Source organism: Pongo abelii, chromosome 8 (genome assembly GCF_028885655.2).
Source record: "Pongo abelii isolate AG06213 chromosome 8, NHGRI_mPonAbe1-v2.0_pri, whole genome shotgun sequence".
Classification (NCBI taxonomy): domain Eukaryota; kingdom Metazoa; phylum Chordata; class Mammalia; order Primates; family Hominidae; genus Pongo; species Pongo abelii.
Window position 1 is genome coordinate 66,200,918 of NC_071993.2, and position 15,906 is coordinate 66,216,823.

At 50.1% G+C, this 15,906-nt stretch overlaps 1 protein-coding gene across 4 annotated transcripts in view; it reads left to right on the forward strand.

Annotated features, from left to right (window-relative positions):
• The window catches only part of DLG5 (discs large MAGUK scaffold protein 5), a 135,695-nt gene that overhangs the window by 97,916 nt on the left and 21,873 nt on the right, over positions 1-15,906 (forward strand). For 3 of the 4 annotated variants that reach the window (XM_009245435.4, XM_054522406.2, XM_024253245.3), the window contains exons 14-20: positions 3,941-4,033; positions 6,329-7,348; positions 8,411-8,534; positions 8,973-9,117; positions 10,550-10,662; positions 11,340-11,429; positions 11,736-11,886. In XM_009245435.4, coding sequence (XP_009243710.4) covers positions 3,941-4,033; positions 6,329-7,348; positions 8,411-8,534; positions 8,973-9,117; positions 10,550-10,662; positions 11,340-11,429; positions 11,736-11,886 — 1,736 coding nt within the window. The remainder of the gene's footprint in view (positions 1-3,940; positions 4,034-6,328; positions 7,349-8,410; positions 8,535-8,972; positions 9,118-10,549; positions 10,663-11,339; positions 11,430-11,735; positions 11,887-15,906) is intronic. The other variant, XM_063727599.1, reaches the window with a different exon arrangement.

Sequence of the window (15,906 nt, forward strand, 5' to 3'; positions counted from 1 at the left end):
TGAGTAGCTGGGATTACAGGGTGTGCACCACCATGCCTGGCTAATTTTTGTACTTTTAGTAGAGATGGGGTTTCACCATGTTGGCCAGGCTGGTCTTGAACTACTGACCTCAGGTGATCTGCCTGCCTTGGCTTCCCAAAGTTCTGGGATTACAGGCATGATCCACAGCGCCCAGCTTTATTAACATTTTAAATGTAGTTCTCTACATTTAACATTCTCATGAATGTTTATCAAGGACAATTAAAAAAATTGACATCATTGTGTTGTGACTTTTAAACGCCACCCCTTTTTTTAAACTAAATGTAATACTTATTTTTAAATTTTTTTGTTACCGAAGTAAGTCCTGTTTGTTGTAAAATAGCCAAGCAGTACAAAAATATGTAAAGTGAAAAGTGGCAATCCCTTTCTTCCCCCCTTAATCCTGCTCCTAGAGATTGTCCCTGCCCCCATTTAGAAGATAAGCACCCAGCCCAAACCATATGTGCCCCTACAAATCTATACATACCTAGATAGATTTCTTGGTTTTGTTTTGCTATTTATGTACAGTAATGGGATCTGCAATTTGCGTCCTACCTTGGATATCTTTCCAAGTGTAGACTGGCTAATGTTACCCACCTTATGGTATTCTGTTGTTTGATTATATATAGTTTAAAATTTCCCTCTATTGATGGATATAGAAGTTGTTTTCAGGGTCTGCAATTGCAAACAGTCCTGCATTGAACTTTACCTGTGTACACAGACCCTCTGGAGGCACGTAATGGTATCTCTGAGACTAAGCTACAAATGCCGTGAGATTGCTGAGTCATAGGACATGCAAATTTAATACTTCTGACCTTTTAAAATTGAAAATGCCAGTGGGGCATGGTGGCTCACGCCCGTAATCATGGCACTTTGGGAGGCCGAGGTGGGCGGATCACCTGAGGTAGGGAGTTCAAGACCAGCCTGGGCAACGTGGTGAAACCCTGTCTTTACTAAAAATACAAAAATTAGCCGGGCTTGGTGGTGGGTGCCTGTCATCCCAGCTACTCGGGAGGCTGAGGCAGGAGAATCACTTGAACCTGGGAGGCAGAGGTTGCAGTGAGCCGAGATCGCGCCACTGCACTCTAGCCTGGGTGAGAGAGCAAGACTCCTGTCTCTAATAAATAAAAAAAACTGAAAATGCCATACACTTTTTCATGGCATACATACAAAATTCCAAAGGTACAAAAGGCAAATAGTGACAACAACTCTTCTCTGGCTAGACCTCTTGTGTATTGCTTCCCACCCTGATGGCAATCACTGTTAACAATTTATTATATTATGTCCCAGATACTTTCAAAACATGTACATCTCACACATTTTTGGGGGGTTGAGGTAACCTGGATGGGATTATAATATACTCAGTTGCTCATCTTGCTTTTTGTTTTTATTTTTATTATTATTTTTTAAGATGGAGTATCACTCTGTTGCCCAGGCTGGAGTACAATGGTGTGATCTTGGCTCACTGTAGCCTCCGCCTCCCAGGTTCAAGTAACTATCCTGCTTCAGCCTCCCGAGTAGCTGGGATTACAGGCATGTGCCACCACACCCAGCTAATTTTTGTACTTTTAGTACAGACGGGGTTTCGCCATTTTGGCCAGCCTGGTCTCGAGCTCCTGACATCAGGTGATCCACCTGCCTTGGCCTCTCAAAGTACTGAGATTACAGATGTGAGCCACCACGCCCAGCCAGATTTTAGCAACATGTCCTGGAGGTCCCTCCATGTTCATATCTTTTTGTTTTTATTTTTGTTTGAGATAGTCTCACTCTGTTGCCCAGGCTGGAGTGCAGTGGCATGATCTTGGCTCACTGCAACCTCTGTCTCCCAGGTCTAAGTGATTCTCCTGCCTCAGTGATTCTCCTGCCTCAGCCACCTGAGCAGCTGGGATTACAGACATGTGCCATCACGCCCTGCTAGTTTTTTTGTATTTTTAAGAGATGGGGGTTTCACCATGTTGCCCAGGCTGGTCTTGAACTCCTGACCTCAAATGATCTGCCCTCAGCCTCCCGAAGTGCTGGGATTACAGGTGTGAGCCACCATGCCCAGCCCACATTCATATCTTTAGATCTGCCCCAAGGCATATAACTGCGTGTCATTCCTTAGTGGCAGCAGCCTAAGTTGTTGACCAGTCCCTCCCGAGGGATAGTCTGGGCATCTCTGCCCTTACTTACATCTGTGTCGTGCTGCATGGCCACTGGTGTGCTATTTCATAGGGACCTAGGAGTGTGCCCTGGGTTACATTCCTGGGGGTGGGGTTTGCTGGGTCAGAGGGTATGAATGTTTAACATCCAGTGAGATCTTCCCCCTTTGCTCCAAAAAGGTCATGGCTTTTTCAGTCCTCCCTGCAGTGTGTGGGGGAACTCATTGCCTCACATCTTTGCCAATGTTTTTCAGATTTTTTGGGGAGCCAGAGTGTAAAAGCTATACGGCCACTATGAAAAGTTTTAAAATGTGGATATGTTATAAGGAAAAAACCACAAATTAATTTACTACTTCAAGATAATCACTCTGCAGATATTTTAAAAAGAAAACTTGACTTTGGCCGGGCATGGTGGCTCACGCCTGTAATCCTAGCAATTTGGGAGGCCGAGGCGGGTGGATAGCCTGAGTTCAGGGGTTCGAGACCAGCCTGGGCAACACGGTGAAACCCTATCTCTACTAAAATACAAAAATATTAGCCGGGCATGGAGGCATACGTCTGTAATCCCAGCTACTTGGGAGGCTGAGGTAGGAGAATTGCTTGAACCTGGGAGGCGGAGGTTGCAGCGAGCCGAGATCATGCCTCTGCACTTCAGCCTGAGGGACAGAGCGAGACTCCATCTCAAAAAAAAAAAAAAAAAGAAAACTTGACTTTGAAATGATTATAGATTCATAGGAAGCTGCAGAGATAGTACGGGGGGGTCCTATGTACTTTTCTCCCTGCTTCCCCTCATGGTTGCACCTTGCATGAGTATAATATCAAAGCTAGCATATTGACATTGGTACTGTGTGTGTGTGTGTGTGTGTGTGTGTGTGTGTGTGTGTGGTTAAACACATGTTGTTCTGTGTAACCACCACCGTAATGAAGATATGTAGCTGTTCCATCAGCACTGAGGTCTCCCTCCCACTGCCCATTTGTAGTAACATCCCCTGCTCCCTCCCATCCCTGCCCCCGGCAGCTGATTTTTTCTCCATCTCTGTGATGTTGTCTTTTTGAGAATGTTACAGACATGGAATAATATAGTATGTGACCTTTGGAGCTGGGCTGTTTTGATTCCGCACCATGCCTGCAAGATCCACCCAAGAGGCTGCGTGTGCTGGCTGCTTGTTCCTTATCATTGCTAAGCAGTGTTCTGCAACGTGGGTGTATTAGAGTTTAGTCATTTACCAGTTGCACGTATACTTCTTAAGAACGTCTGCACATAGCTGTGAGGGATGTGGGCAGAGATTCCAGAAGCAGGGTTGAGAGGTTCTTTGTGAACACTCACAGGGCCCCACTTCACATGGTACTTTCTCTACAAGGCCTTTCCTATCCATGGTCTCGTTTTTAGTCCCCCGCTCTCCCGAGCCACATGCATGCATTTATCTTCCATTTCCTCTGTGGAGGCAAGGAGCTGGGAAGTTCTGAGCCAAGGTCCTGCGCCACATGGCAGGGCACAGCAGTGCCAAGATGTTCCCTCCGGGTCCTCGGTGTTCTGATCCCAGAAGGACATGCTCCTCCCCTAGCCTGCTGTGAAGGCTTATGTGTTCCTCTAACTCAGAATCCCCTTAGTTGGACTCCTTGGGCCTCACCAGGAAGACCTCTATCCTTTGCCAACTCCTGACTTTGGCACCTTGCATTTGGTGACTGTCTAGCACAGTAGGTTAGGTAGCCGGAGACCCTGACTGGTAGGCCTGAGGCCGCTCTGCCTGTGGCCTGACATGCTCTCTGTCCTGCTCTAGATCAATGGCATTGCACTGGACAACAAGTCTCTGAATGAATGTGAATCTCTGCTGCGGAGCTGCCAGGACTCCCTGACCCTGTCCCTCCTGAAGGTAAGGGCTGGACCTGGCTCTGCTCTCACGGTCAGGAGTATGGGCAGAGCCCTGGCTCCACGTAGCCATGCTACTCCTCGGAGTCACAGGATCCTTGAGAACAGGGTGGTGATTTACCGAGTGCAGGGGGGGCAGGAACCCTGACTGGACGCTGGTCTGAAATCAAAAAACAGCAGTCAAAGCCATGTTGGGCACAGTTGGGTACATTTGAATCTGGACCCGATAATTAGATGATCTTAGGGAATTGTTGCCAGTTTTCCTAGGTATGATGATAGCATTGGGGTTGTTATACAGGAGAATGGCCTTATTTGGGGGAGGTACAAGCTAAAGTTGTTAGAAGTGATGTGTCATGGCTGGGCATGGTGGCTCATGCCTATAACCCCAACACTTTGGGAGGCCAAGGCAGTTGAATCACTTGAGCCCAGCAACACAGCGAGACCTTGCCTCTACAGAAAATACAAAAAGCCTGGGAGGTCGAGGTGGCAGTGAGTTGTGATCGTGCCACTGCACTCCAGCCTGGGTGACAAAGTGAGACCCTATCTCAAAAATGAAAGGAAGAAGCTGGGTGCGATGGCTCACGCCTGTAATCCCAGCACTTTGGGAGGCGGGTGGATCACCTGAGGTCGGGAGTTCGTGACCAGCCTGACCAACATGGAGAAACCCCGTCTCTTCTAAAAATACAAAAATAGCTGGACGTGGTGGTGCATTCCTGTAATCCCAGCTACTCAGGAGCCTGAGGGAGGAGAATCGCTTGAACCCAGGAGGCGGAGGTTGCAGTGAGCTGAGATCACGCCTTTGCACTCCAGCCTGGGCAACAAGAGCGAAACTCCATCTTAAAAAAAAAAAAAAGGAAGGGAGGGAGAAAAAGGAAGGGAAGTGACATGTCGTGATATTTGTAACTTGCTTTCCAATGTTCTGTAGTATCATTATAGATATAGACAAAAAGACAATTTAGTGAAATATTTTTGAATCTAGATGGTACGTTTATGGACATTTATTATACTTTTCTACATATTTGAAAAGTTTAATAATAGGAAGTTAGAAAAAATAGGCTAAATTTAGAAAACATCTCTTAATGAAATGGCTGGGCCTATTTTTTCTAACTTTCTATTAAGAGATGTTTTCTAAATTAACTATTTTCAAATTAATTGACTTTTTTGGAAGCGGTTTTATGTTTACAGAAAAGTTGGGCTGATACAGAATTCTTAGTACTCTCTCAACCACCCCACCACCACCATCCCCACTCCTGTCCCCAGGTTTCCCCAATTTTGGCATTTTGCATTAGTGTAGTTAGTACATGCGTTACAATTAGTGAGCCAATGTGGATGCCATTAGTATTAGCTATAATGCATAGTTTACATTAAGGTGGTGTATTTTCTGTGAGTTTTGATGCAGGTAATGACATGTACCACCATTGTAATATCATACAGAGTAGTTTCACTGCTCTAAAAATTCCCTATGCTCCCCATATTTATGCAAGCCCCTGGCAACAACTGATCCTTTTACTGCCTCCATGCTTTTGTGTTTTCCAGAATGCCATAGAATTGGAATCACAGAGTGTATAGAATGGCTTCTTCATTTGCTAATACACACTTAAGGTTCCTCCACGTTGTTTCAGTTCTTTTTAGTGCTAATTAATATTCTGTTGTCTGGGTGTACCACAAGAGATATTTTTAACAATGAATTTTTACTTTTACATTTAATATTAAAAAAAAAATATTCAAGACATTATGCAGGTAATTTCCTTTTTTTTGAGACAGAGTCTCGTTGTGTCGCCCAGACTGGAGTGCAGTGGCATGATCTTAGTTCATTGCAACCTCCACCTCCTGGGTTCAAGTGATTCTCCTGCCTCAGCCTCCCAAGTAGCTGGGACTACAGGTGCATGCCACCGTGCCTGGCTTATTTTTGTAATTTTTATAGAGATGGGGTTTCACCATATCGGTCAGGCTGGTCTCGAACTCCTGACCTCGTGACCCGCCTGCCTCAGCCTACCAAAGCGCTGGGATTACAGGCATGAGCCACTGTGCCTGGCCCAGGTGATTTCAGAAAGTGTTCAAAGTTAAGAAAACTTTGACTCTTCTTTGAGTTCAGAGTGACCAGGGCCATGAGAAAACTTATCCATTAGGGAGAAGCATATGTGTTTGTGTGTGTGTGCATCTCTGTCTATCTGTCTCTTTTTTAAGGGGCAGGTGGCCCATTCCTGACCATTGCTTTACCTCTGGGGACGGTTTTCAGTGGCAGCTCCAAGTCCTGCCATCTCACTCTCTCTCTCACTCCTCTGCAATCCCTGCCTAGGTGTTCCCTCAGAGCTCCTCGTGGAGTGGCCAGAACATTTTTGAAAATATCAAAGACTCTGATAAGATGCTGAGTTTTCGAGCCCATGGCCTGGAGGTCCAGGCTCATAACAAACGGAACTTGATACAGCACAATAACTCCACACAGACAGACATCTTCTACACGGACAGGCTGGAAGACAGGAAGGAGCCAGGCCCCCCAGGAGGCAGCAGCTCCTTTCTGCACAAGCCATTCCCTGGGGGACCCTTGCAGGTCTGCCCCCAGGCCTGTCCCAGTGCCTCTGAGCGTAGCCTGAGCTCCTTCCGCGCAGATGCCTCTGGGGACCGTGGCTTTGGGCTGGTGGACGTGCGTGGCCGGCGGCCACTGCTGCCCTTTGAGACCGAGGCGGGCCCCTGTGGGGTTGGGGAGGCCTCCCTGGACAAGGCAGACTCTGAAGGCTCCAACAGCGGCGGGACCTGGCCCAAGGCCATGCTCAGCTCCACGGCAGTGCCTGAGAAGCTCTCCGTTTATAAAAAGCCAAAGCAAAGAAAGTCCATCTTTGACCCTAACACTTTCAAACGCCCCCAGACACCCCCCAAAATAGACTACCTGCTTCCAGGTCCTGGGCCTGCTCACTCTCCCCAGCCCTCCAAGAGGGCGGGGCCTCTGACACCCCCAAAACCTCCCAGAAGGAGCGACTCCATTAAGTTCCAGCACAGGCTGGAGACTAGCTCCGAGTCAGAAGCCACTCTGGTTGGCAGCTCCCCATCCACTAGTCCCCCAAGCGCCCTGCCCCCCGACGTGGACCCCGGGGAGCCCATGCACGCATCACCCCCTCGAAAGGCCAGGGTCCGCATTGCTTCCAGCTACTACCCTGAAGGAGATGGGGACTCCTCCCACCTGCCGGCCAAGAAATCCTGTGATGAGGACCTCACCTCTCAGAAGGTGGACGAGCTGGGGCAGAAGCGTCGCCGGCCAAAATCTGCTCCCAGTTTTCGGCCTAAGCTTGCTCCAGTAGTGATTCCTGCTCAGTTCCTGGAGGTATAGCTGAGCCCCAGGGTGTGGGGAGGGGAGGCCTAGAGGGGGGCAGTTGGCCAAAGGACGGCTGCTAAGTGGCCCTGCACCAGTGTCCCAGGCTCCTGTTTAGCCTGGTGCCTTTGCCTTTGCTGTTGGACTCAAGTGGGAAGTGGCCCAGCTAGGAGGTAGGTAAGTGGCGTGGAAGTGCGTGGTGGTAGTGGGAGTGTGACGCAAGAGGGGAACACCTTATTGGGCATAGCATTTTGTTTGCTTTTTTAATAAGAAGCTTTTGAACTTACACAATAAAACCTAGGGCATAGACTTGCCTTGAAGGGCTAGGGAGATGAGGTGGCACGTGTAAGGCTGAGTGGGCAGCAGGACGGCCTGATTGTGTGTGCTGTCATAGTTTCCAGAAGGGTGAGATTGCTGGGGACTGTGGAAAGCATCTCAGGCACCAGTCCACACTGCTCACTGGGGACAAAGAGCTTCGCACATCCCTGCACATTGGGCAGAGTTGTACGTGCCTGATGCACGTGTGCATTCTCACCTTTTACGTGATCTCTATGTGAAAGATTCATTCTCTGTGGTTTTCTTCTGAAGTAAAGCTGCTTCCTTGCAGATGTGTAAGGCAACATGAATGGGTAGCACTTCTCTTCAGCTGTCCCCTCCTGTGTCCCAGTGGGAGGAGCTGGTTCCTGGGGGGCAGAAACTGGCTTGCAGAGCTGCCCAAGCGTTCCACTGTTTTTTTTTTTCCCCCCCAAGATGGAGTCTCACTCTGTCACCCAGGCTGGAGTACAGTGGTGCAGTCTTGGCTCACTGCAATTTCTGCCTCCCGAGTTCAAGCGATTCTCCTGACTCAGCCTCCTGAGTAGCTGGGATTATAGGCACCCACTACCATGCCCAGCTAATTTTTGTATTTTTAATAGAGATGGGGTTTCGCCATGTTGGCCAGGGTGGTCTCGAACTCCTGACCTTAGGTGATCTGCCCGCCTCGGCCTCCCAGAGTGCTGGGATTATAGGTGTGAGCCACTGCACCTGGCCACGCTCCACTCTTTCTAGCAGACACTCTTGCCCTTGCATCTGCAGGAACAGAAGTGTGTCCCGGCCAGTGGAGAACTCTCCCCGGAGCTCCAGGAGTGGACACCTTACTCGCCTGGGCATTCCAGCCGGCACAGCAACCCCCCGCTATACCCTAGCAGGCCGTCTGTGGGTGAGTCAGCCAGCCAGGGGCTGGGGCTGAGGGTTGGTGTAAACTCGGGATGCCTAGTCTCCAGGGAGAGGGGAGGCAGCATTTCAGAGTTTTCAGCCCTGAGGTCTTTGTTTTCAGCCCTGAGGTCCAGAGAACTGGGAAATGCTGCCCTGTCTGGGATGGTTTGTCTTGTAGCCATGGCATGTCTTAGCTTGTCAAAATGCTTTCTCCCCATAGCAACCTGGGAAATAGGAAGCATGAAAGAGACTTGCCCCCTTTTTACAAATGGAGACAGGCCAGGAGCCACAGCCACATTATGAATTGGTGGTTAAAACTCATCTCCCAAGCCCTTTTCCCAAAAGACTGCGGCTGCATCCTGGAATACAGGGGAAAGGCTTGTATAAGTCCTGGGCTGGCTGGGTCCTTTGGGGCGACTTTTTTCACCAAGCCCATTTCTAGGCACTGTTCCCCGGAGTTTGACCCCCAGCACCACCGTGAGCTCCATCCTGCGGAACCCCATCTACACTGTGCGCAGCCACAGGGTCGGCCCCTGCAGCTCTCCACCTGCGGCCCGAGATGCTGGCCCCCAGGGTTTGCATCCCAGGTATGTGAAGGCACCCTACGCTTCTCTGTACCCCAGCTGCCCAAGCCTGCCTGGACATGGAACCACGGGCGCATAAAGAGGCTCATTGATGGAGAAGCTTCCTTGCCTGCCTGGGAGGGGACTGGCTAGAGCAGCACAGGGAAAGGGAGCCTTAGGGCTGCTTTCTGAATTCATCAGCACGAGGTTTCAAAAGGTACTGGAAGGACACGATACTGATAGCAGCTGATGTTTGAGTGCTTATGTGCCAGCCACTGTGCTCAGGCCTTTATGAATATCATTTCACCGAATCAACAGCAACCTCATGGGCTAAGTCCTATTACTGTCTCTGTTTTGAAGATGAGGAAACTGGTACTTCATAAGAGGGTGGGCTGGCTCCAGGCCACTCTTGCTCATTCATTTGACAGATATTTTTTGAGCACCTACTACATGCCTTGGTCTATCCTGATTATAAGAGGATACAATGCTGAACTAAACAAATTAGCTTCTAGCTCATGTGGTGTGGTTTTTCAAATGTGGGAGGCAGACAGAAAAAAAATGAACGAAGTGATATCAGATGGTGCCGAGAGGCTATGAAGGCAGTCAAACAGGGTGACAGGCTGGGCTGTGACTTGGAAGAGGGTGGCAAGTTAGAGTGGGTGGTCAGGAAGGGCCCTGTGGCAGAGGGGATGCTGCTGTGACCAGAAGGATGAAAGAGGCCAGCTGCACAAGACCTGGGCTGGAGCCTCCAGGGAGAAGGGCCATCGGTGCCAAGGCCAGGGCACCCAGGCACAGTGGTGGGAGCTTGGCAAAGGGGCAGCGAGTCAAGAAGAGGTTTGAGGTCACAGGGCACAAACCCTGTGGGACCTGCAGCCGTGATGAAGAGTTTGGATTTTATTCTAAGGACAGTGGAGACCACTGTAGAGTTCAAGCAGGGAAGAGATGTCACCTCATTACATAGCTGGAAAAAGATGCTGTTGAGGCCTGGCCTCAGGGCAGCCTGATGTGGGCGATCCCTGCTCTGCCCTCCAGTTTCTTAGGCACGCTGTCCCGAGTGAGGCACATAGGTCCCCTCCCCAAAGTCCTCTGTGCCCATCTTGTCTCTCCTTACCCACTTCCTGGGAGGACAGGTTCCCCCTCCCCGGGCCCACCCAGGTTGCAAAGCCTCTGTTTTTTTATCACTTCCTCCTAGTGAGCCTAATCCTGACCCTATGGCTGGAGTGGGTATGATACTGGCCGCCCCGTGTGTGGCCTTTTCTACTGCTTGAAGGCCCTTGGTGGATGCCACCTCTGGGAGTGGCTGAGGGCAGCCTGCTATCCTCGGCTGATAATCAGTGGCTCCTGGGCCTCCCTTCTGCCCGCTTGGGAAGCCTTGGCTGGTCTGTGTGTTTCTCCCCAGTGGCCACATCTGTTCCTGGTTCTCCTCCCGAACTCCTTACCTCTTGTTTTTATGCAGTGTCCAGCACCAGGGACGCCTGAGCCTGGACCTAAGCCACAGGACCTGCAGTGACTACTCTGAGATGAGAGCCACCCATGGGTCCAACTCACTGCCCTCCAGCGCCCGCCTCGGTAACTGCACCACTTGGACTTTGTGCTGCAGAGGGTGCCAAGCTTTTCATCTCTGCCTGCATCCTAATGTCCAGATCTGCGGGTGGGCTCCCCATACGAGCTCCTGTCACCTCCTGGGACTGAGCTCATTTCTCTACTGGGAAGGGCTGCTTCCTTCATGGGCCAGCCGTGCCCATGCTGCTGTCAGAGCCATTGCTTTCGCCTTCCGCTTTCTGCGGGGCCCTTATGGTCATTCAGGTGACCCCTCAGCTAGGAGTCTTGCTCTGTGTCCCTGAGGTTGTTGGCCTCATTCTGGACTGTTTTGTATGGCTCTTCATACATTTTTGTATGGAAAGTGAACCCCAGAGGAGAGTCGGACAGAGGTAGCCCATGGAGATCTTGGGGAACTCTGGCGCTGGGGAGAAAAGATGGAGCAGCCACCGTGTCTCTTAGGCTGCTGTTCCGTGGCTAGAAGTGAGACTTGTGCGCTCCTGTTCTGGAGCAGTCTGGGCCTGCACAGTTTGAGATAAATGTTAAATGTCTGCTTTTCTTGACTGTTCCACATCAAGGCTCCCTCAGGAATAAACAGCAGGGCCCAGCTTTGCATTTATCATCCTGACTGGTAGCCTGGTGGAGAGGGAGGACAGGGTGGTGTTTAACCATGAGGCCTGAAGGTTTGTTCCCTTATGGAACAATAGGTTCTTCAAGTAACTTGCAGTTCAAGGCGGAACGCATTAAAATCCCATCAACACCAAGATATCCACGGAATGTCGTGGGCTCCGACAGAGGTAAGGACTTCTCAACACTCCCATCTCTCCTGCTTTTCCTGCGGTCTGACTCCTCATGGTGGAGTCTCTGGGCTTAGCTGAGAACTTCATAGTCATCTCAGTCAGTCAGTAAAAATTCACTGAGCCCAGCAGTAGGCCTGGTGATGTGGGGCGGTAGGGGGCAACGCAGAGCCTAGCATCTGAGTTCCAGACTATGCGATGCAGTGGGGATAGAGCTGTGTGTCTGGATCGCATCTGCCTCTTGGTCTTGGCTGTTGGGGAAGTGAGATGGGAGTTCACACCGGCATTACCCGCTCCTCTCTGCAGGTTCAGTGTCACATTCTGAATGCAGCACTCCTCCACAGTCACCCCTGAACATCGACACCCTGTCCTCTTGTAGCCAGTCCCAGACCTCAGCCTCCACATTGCCCAGAATCGCTGTCAACCCCGCGTCCCTCGGGGAGCGGAGAAAGGACAGGTGAGTGTGGCCAGTCATCGGTGGCGTGGGTAAACCGGTGGACAGTGTGCATCCCGGCAGCGGGCCTGGGCTCTGCAGGGAAGGGGCTTAGTAGAAGCAGCAGGAGTAGCTTGGGTGTCCCAGCATTTGCTGGTGTCACCAGTAAGTGCCATGGGGCACTGGATGCAGGGAGGTGGGGCGTGTGTGGATGGCAAGGCAGGGAGCCAAGTGGGCTCACAGTAGATGATGCTGGAAACGACCTGACGGTGATCATGCCATCGTGGCACCATTTACACCTTCCTGGGCCCTTGTTCAAGCACTTTACATGTGGCTAAGTCACGAGATCCTTACAGGGACCCTGCCAGTGTCGTTATTATTGTTATCCCTGTTTCACAGTTGAGGAAACTGGATCCAGACGTTGGAGTGACAGACCTGTGGCCACGTGGTTAGCGGCTGGCACCGGGACTCATTCTTACCCTTTGCTTTTTCCCTCTCACTCGAAGCTTTCTGTTGTGAAATAAAATTTACACAGGAGGAAAGCATAAATGTGCAGCCTAGCTTTTTACTGGTACTGGTTCATTTTAGAATGTAGGTCCATCTTAGGTTTCAGGTTGACTGTAGGCTTGCTGTCTGTCCAGAGGCACCTCCTCCATGGAATCCGTCACCCCTGCGCACTGTGCACACACATCCCTCTCTGTTGTTCCCCTAGATGGAACTTACTAGATTGTGTTTATATTTAACAGCTTCTGTCTAGATTGTAGATCTTAAAGAGCTCTGATAAACTTACCTTTATTTAATCACCAAAAGAAACACAGATACTCTCTTTCATTTGAATCCAGAAAGCTGAGGCCTCTGTAGCTGTGAGCCTCAGCAGGGGTGGGCCCTATGTTAAGAAAATATATATTTTTTTGAGACAGAGTTTTGCTCTTTTCGCCCAGGCTGGAGTACAGTGGTGCAATTTTGGCTCACTGCAATCTCTGCCTCCCAAGTTCAAGGTGATTCTTGTGCCTCAGCCTCCTGAGTAGCGGAGATTACAGGCGCCCACCACCACGCCTGGCTAATTTTTGTATTTTTAGTAGAGATGGGGTTTCACCATGTTGGTCAAGCTGGTCTTGAACTCCTGACCTCAGGTGATCCGCACGCCTCGGCTTCCCACAGTGTTGGGATTACAGACGTGAGCCACCGCGCCCAGCCAGAGAAAATCTTGTATTTGACTTGAAAATCTGAACTTAAAAGGCAACAAACCAGAGAACCTGAGGGGTAACGGAAGGACAGCAAAACACAGAGGCCTGGCCCCAATAGGGGAATCGGGTGTAACTCGGAGGAAATGCTGACGGAGCTCTTACCGTGTGGCACGCGCAGGAGCATGCTGGCCTGTTTTACTCAGCCCCGGCCCTGGCCACGGAGAGGACAGGACCTTCCCCAAGTGAAGTGGGTTCTTCAGTTGTGGAAAGGGCCTTGCCACCCACTGCCAAGCATTCCCTTAGCTCCCCGCAGGGCACGGAGAGCCAGGACCTGCTCCAGGAGGGAGAAAAATGTGAGTGACTCCTGCCCTCATGGTGGTTAGGATCTGATTGGAGATGAAATTTGACATGTGAGACCTGACTGAGCAACAGCTTTCTTTTTAAAAATAGCCGTCTCCCAGATTCTGAAGTATAGTATTTTATACTTGTTATGGAAAATCAGGGACATAGAAAAGTAGAAAGAAGGCCGAGTGCTGTGGTTCACGCCTGTAAGGAGGCCGAGGCAGGTGGATCACTGGAGGTCAGGAGTTTGAGACCAACCTGGCCAACAAGGTGAAACCCCATCTCTACTAAAAATACAAAAATTAGCCAGGCATGGTGGCGGGCACCTGTAGTCCCTGCTACTCGGGAGGCTGAGGCAGGAGAATTGCTTGAACCCGGGAGGCGGAGGTTGCAGTGAGCTGAGATCGCGCCATTGCACTCCAGCCTGGGTGACAGAGCGAGACTCCATCTCAAAAAATAAAAAACAGAAAAGTAGAAAGAAGAAAAAAGTCACAGATAATTTCTTCAACAAGAGATTCAATTGCCATTACCCTTTGGAAATATATATATATATATATATATATATATATATATATATATCATGCTTTATTATTTATGTACATAATCAAATCTCCCTTAATGTTATGTTTTTAGCTATTTGTAATAGTTTAAGTATACTTTATAAACCTCTTTTGAGAAGCAGCTATTGTTTAGAGAAAACTTCTATGCCTATTACAAACAATTCAAATCATTCAGAAGACTATAAAGATTATCTCTGGCCGGGCGTGGTAGCCTATGCCTGTAATCCCAGCACTTTGGGTGGCTGAGACGGGCGTATCACCTGAGGTCAGGAGTTCGAGACCAGCCTGGCCAACATGGTGAAACCCTGTCTCTACTAAAAATACAAAAATTAGCTGGGCGTGGTGGCGCACACCTGTAATCCCAGCTACTTGAGAGGCTGAGGCAAGAGAATCATTGGAACCCAGGAGGTGGAGGTTGCAGCGAGCTGAGATCATGCCACTGCACTCCAGTCTGGGTGACAGAGCAAGAATTGCCTCCAAAAAAAAAAGAAAGAAAAAAAAGATGAGCTTGGATCCCCTCACCTGGAGACACCATTGTTAACACTTGGTAATGTCCTACATAAGAAGCCTCCTTGTGCATAAATCCACGCATACTTTTGTTTGCAGATGCAGATGAATATAAGTGAAATGATGCCGGTCGGGCCTCCCCACCCTGTGGTGTGTCCCTTACGTCTTTGCATGTCACTGGAACCTGGGAACCTGGTTCAGATCATCGTTCTGTTGGGTGGCTATTGCTGTGACTTAGTTGCTTGCTCCTTTATTGTGATACACGTGTTGTACGGAGGTGGACCTCTTTCTGCTCTGGGCCTCTGTTTCATCATCTAAGGCTGGGGCAGGAGGGTGATGTGGGGGTGGCTGTGTGCTGAGGGCTCTGCAGCTCTCAACAGCATGGGGCTGTAATCCGTGTTGAATCGGAAGGGACCGTGGGTGTAGGCTGAGGTGGATCTGTCTGAGCTGGAGGGTCAAGGGAGGACTTCCAGAGTGGGCAAGTTTGGGAAGTGGGAACACTTTGGAGGGTGGGAGAAAGCAGGGACAACTCAAGAAGAATTTTAATCTGTCCTTCCCAAGAGGGCTGGGTCATAGGGCCACAGGCTGAGACTGCCAAGTGGGAAGCTGCTCTGCCTCCAGGTGGCCGGGGTGGGGTGGTTTAGGTGCCTCCCTGCTAGAATCTATCCTGACCATGTGCTGTAGAGGGGACCTGGACTGGCCCCCTCAGCCTTTGGCTATATGGTTTTATCCTGCGAGGAAAATCTCAGGTGTCCATACCTTGGAGGAATGAAGCCCTGGGTGGCGTGAAGTCCCAATGGGAGGCTCCGCATCACTCGACTCTCTTTTCTGTTATGTTCCAGGTGTCTCTGATTGTCTTTCTCCTCTGAGCGTCCCTTATCTTCTTTCTAACCTTTGTCGCCTTCCAGATGTCTCTGCCACCACAGATCTCTTCTGAGGCTGCATGTGGCCACCAGGCCCAGGTCTTCCACCATGCGGTTGGCCTGCCCAGAGGCTCCCTGCTGAGCCCCTGCCCCTGCACCCTTGGGTGCACTGTACAGCCCCAGGGCAGCAAGTGCATGGCTGCAGCCTTGCTCCCAGCCTTCTCCCTTTACAAAGGCTTGGGTCTGCAGCAGCTTAATTTCTGTGACCAGTTTGCATTACTCTGTGTAGCCAGTAAACATAAAACTGGATTATTTTCTGTTGCCCCCTTAGGATGGAATGTCATCCCAGGAGCCATCTCTTTTCCTTGGAGGGCATCTCAAGACCCCCCCGAGTTTGTAATTGCATATTGTGGGGCAGCTCCTCTCCTGTAATGAAAATCCACGTGTATCAGTGTTTATAGTTCACACGGACCGTTCTCTGTGTCTTTGGCCTGGGTGGTTGCGTGTCTGTGTGTGCTGTGCTCTTGTTGCGTGAGGCTGTGGGAATGTGATTGTTTGTCACACGGGGTGGGCCCACCGTGTCCC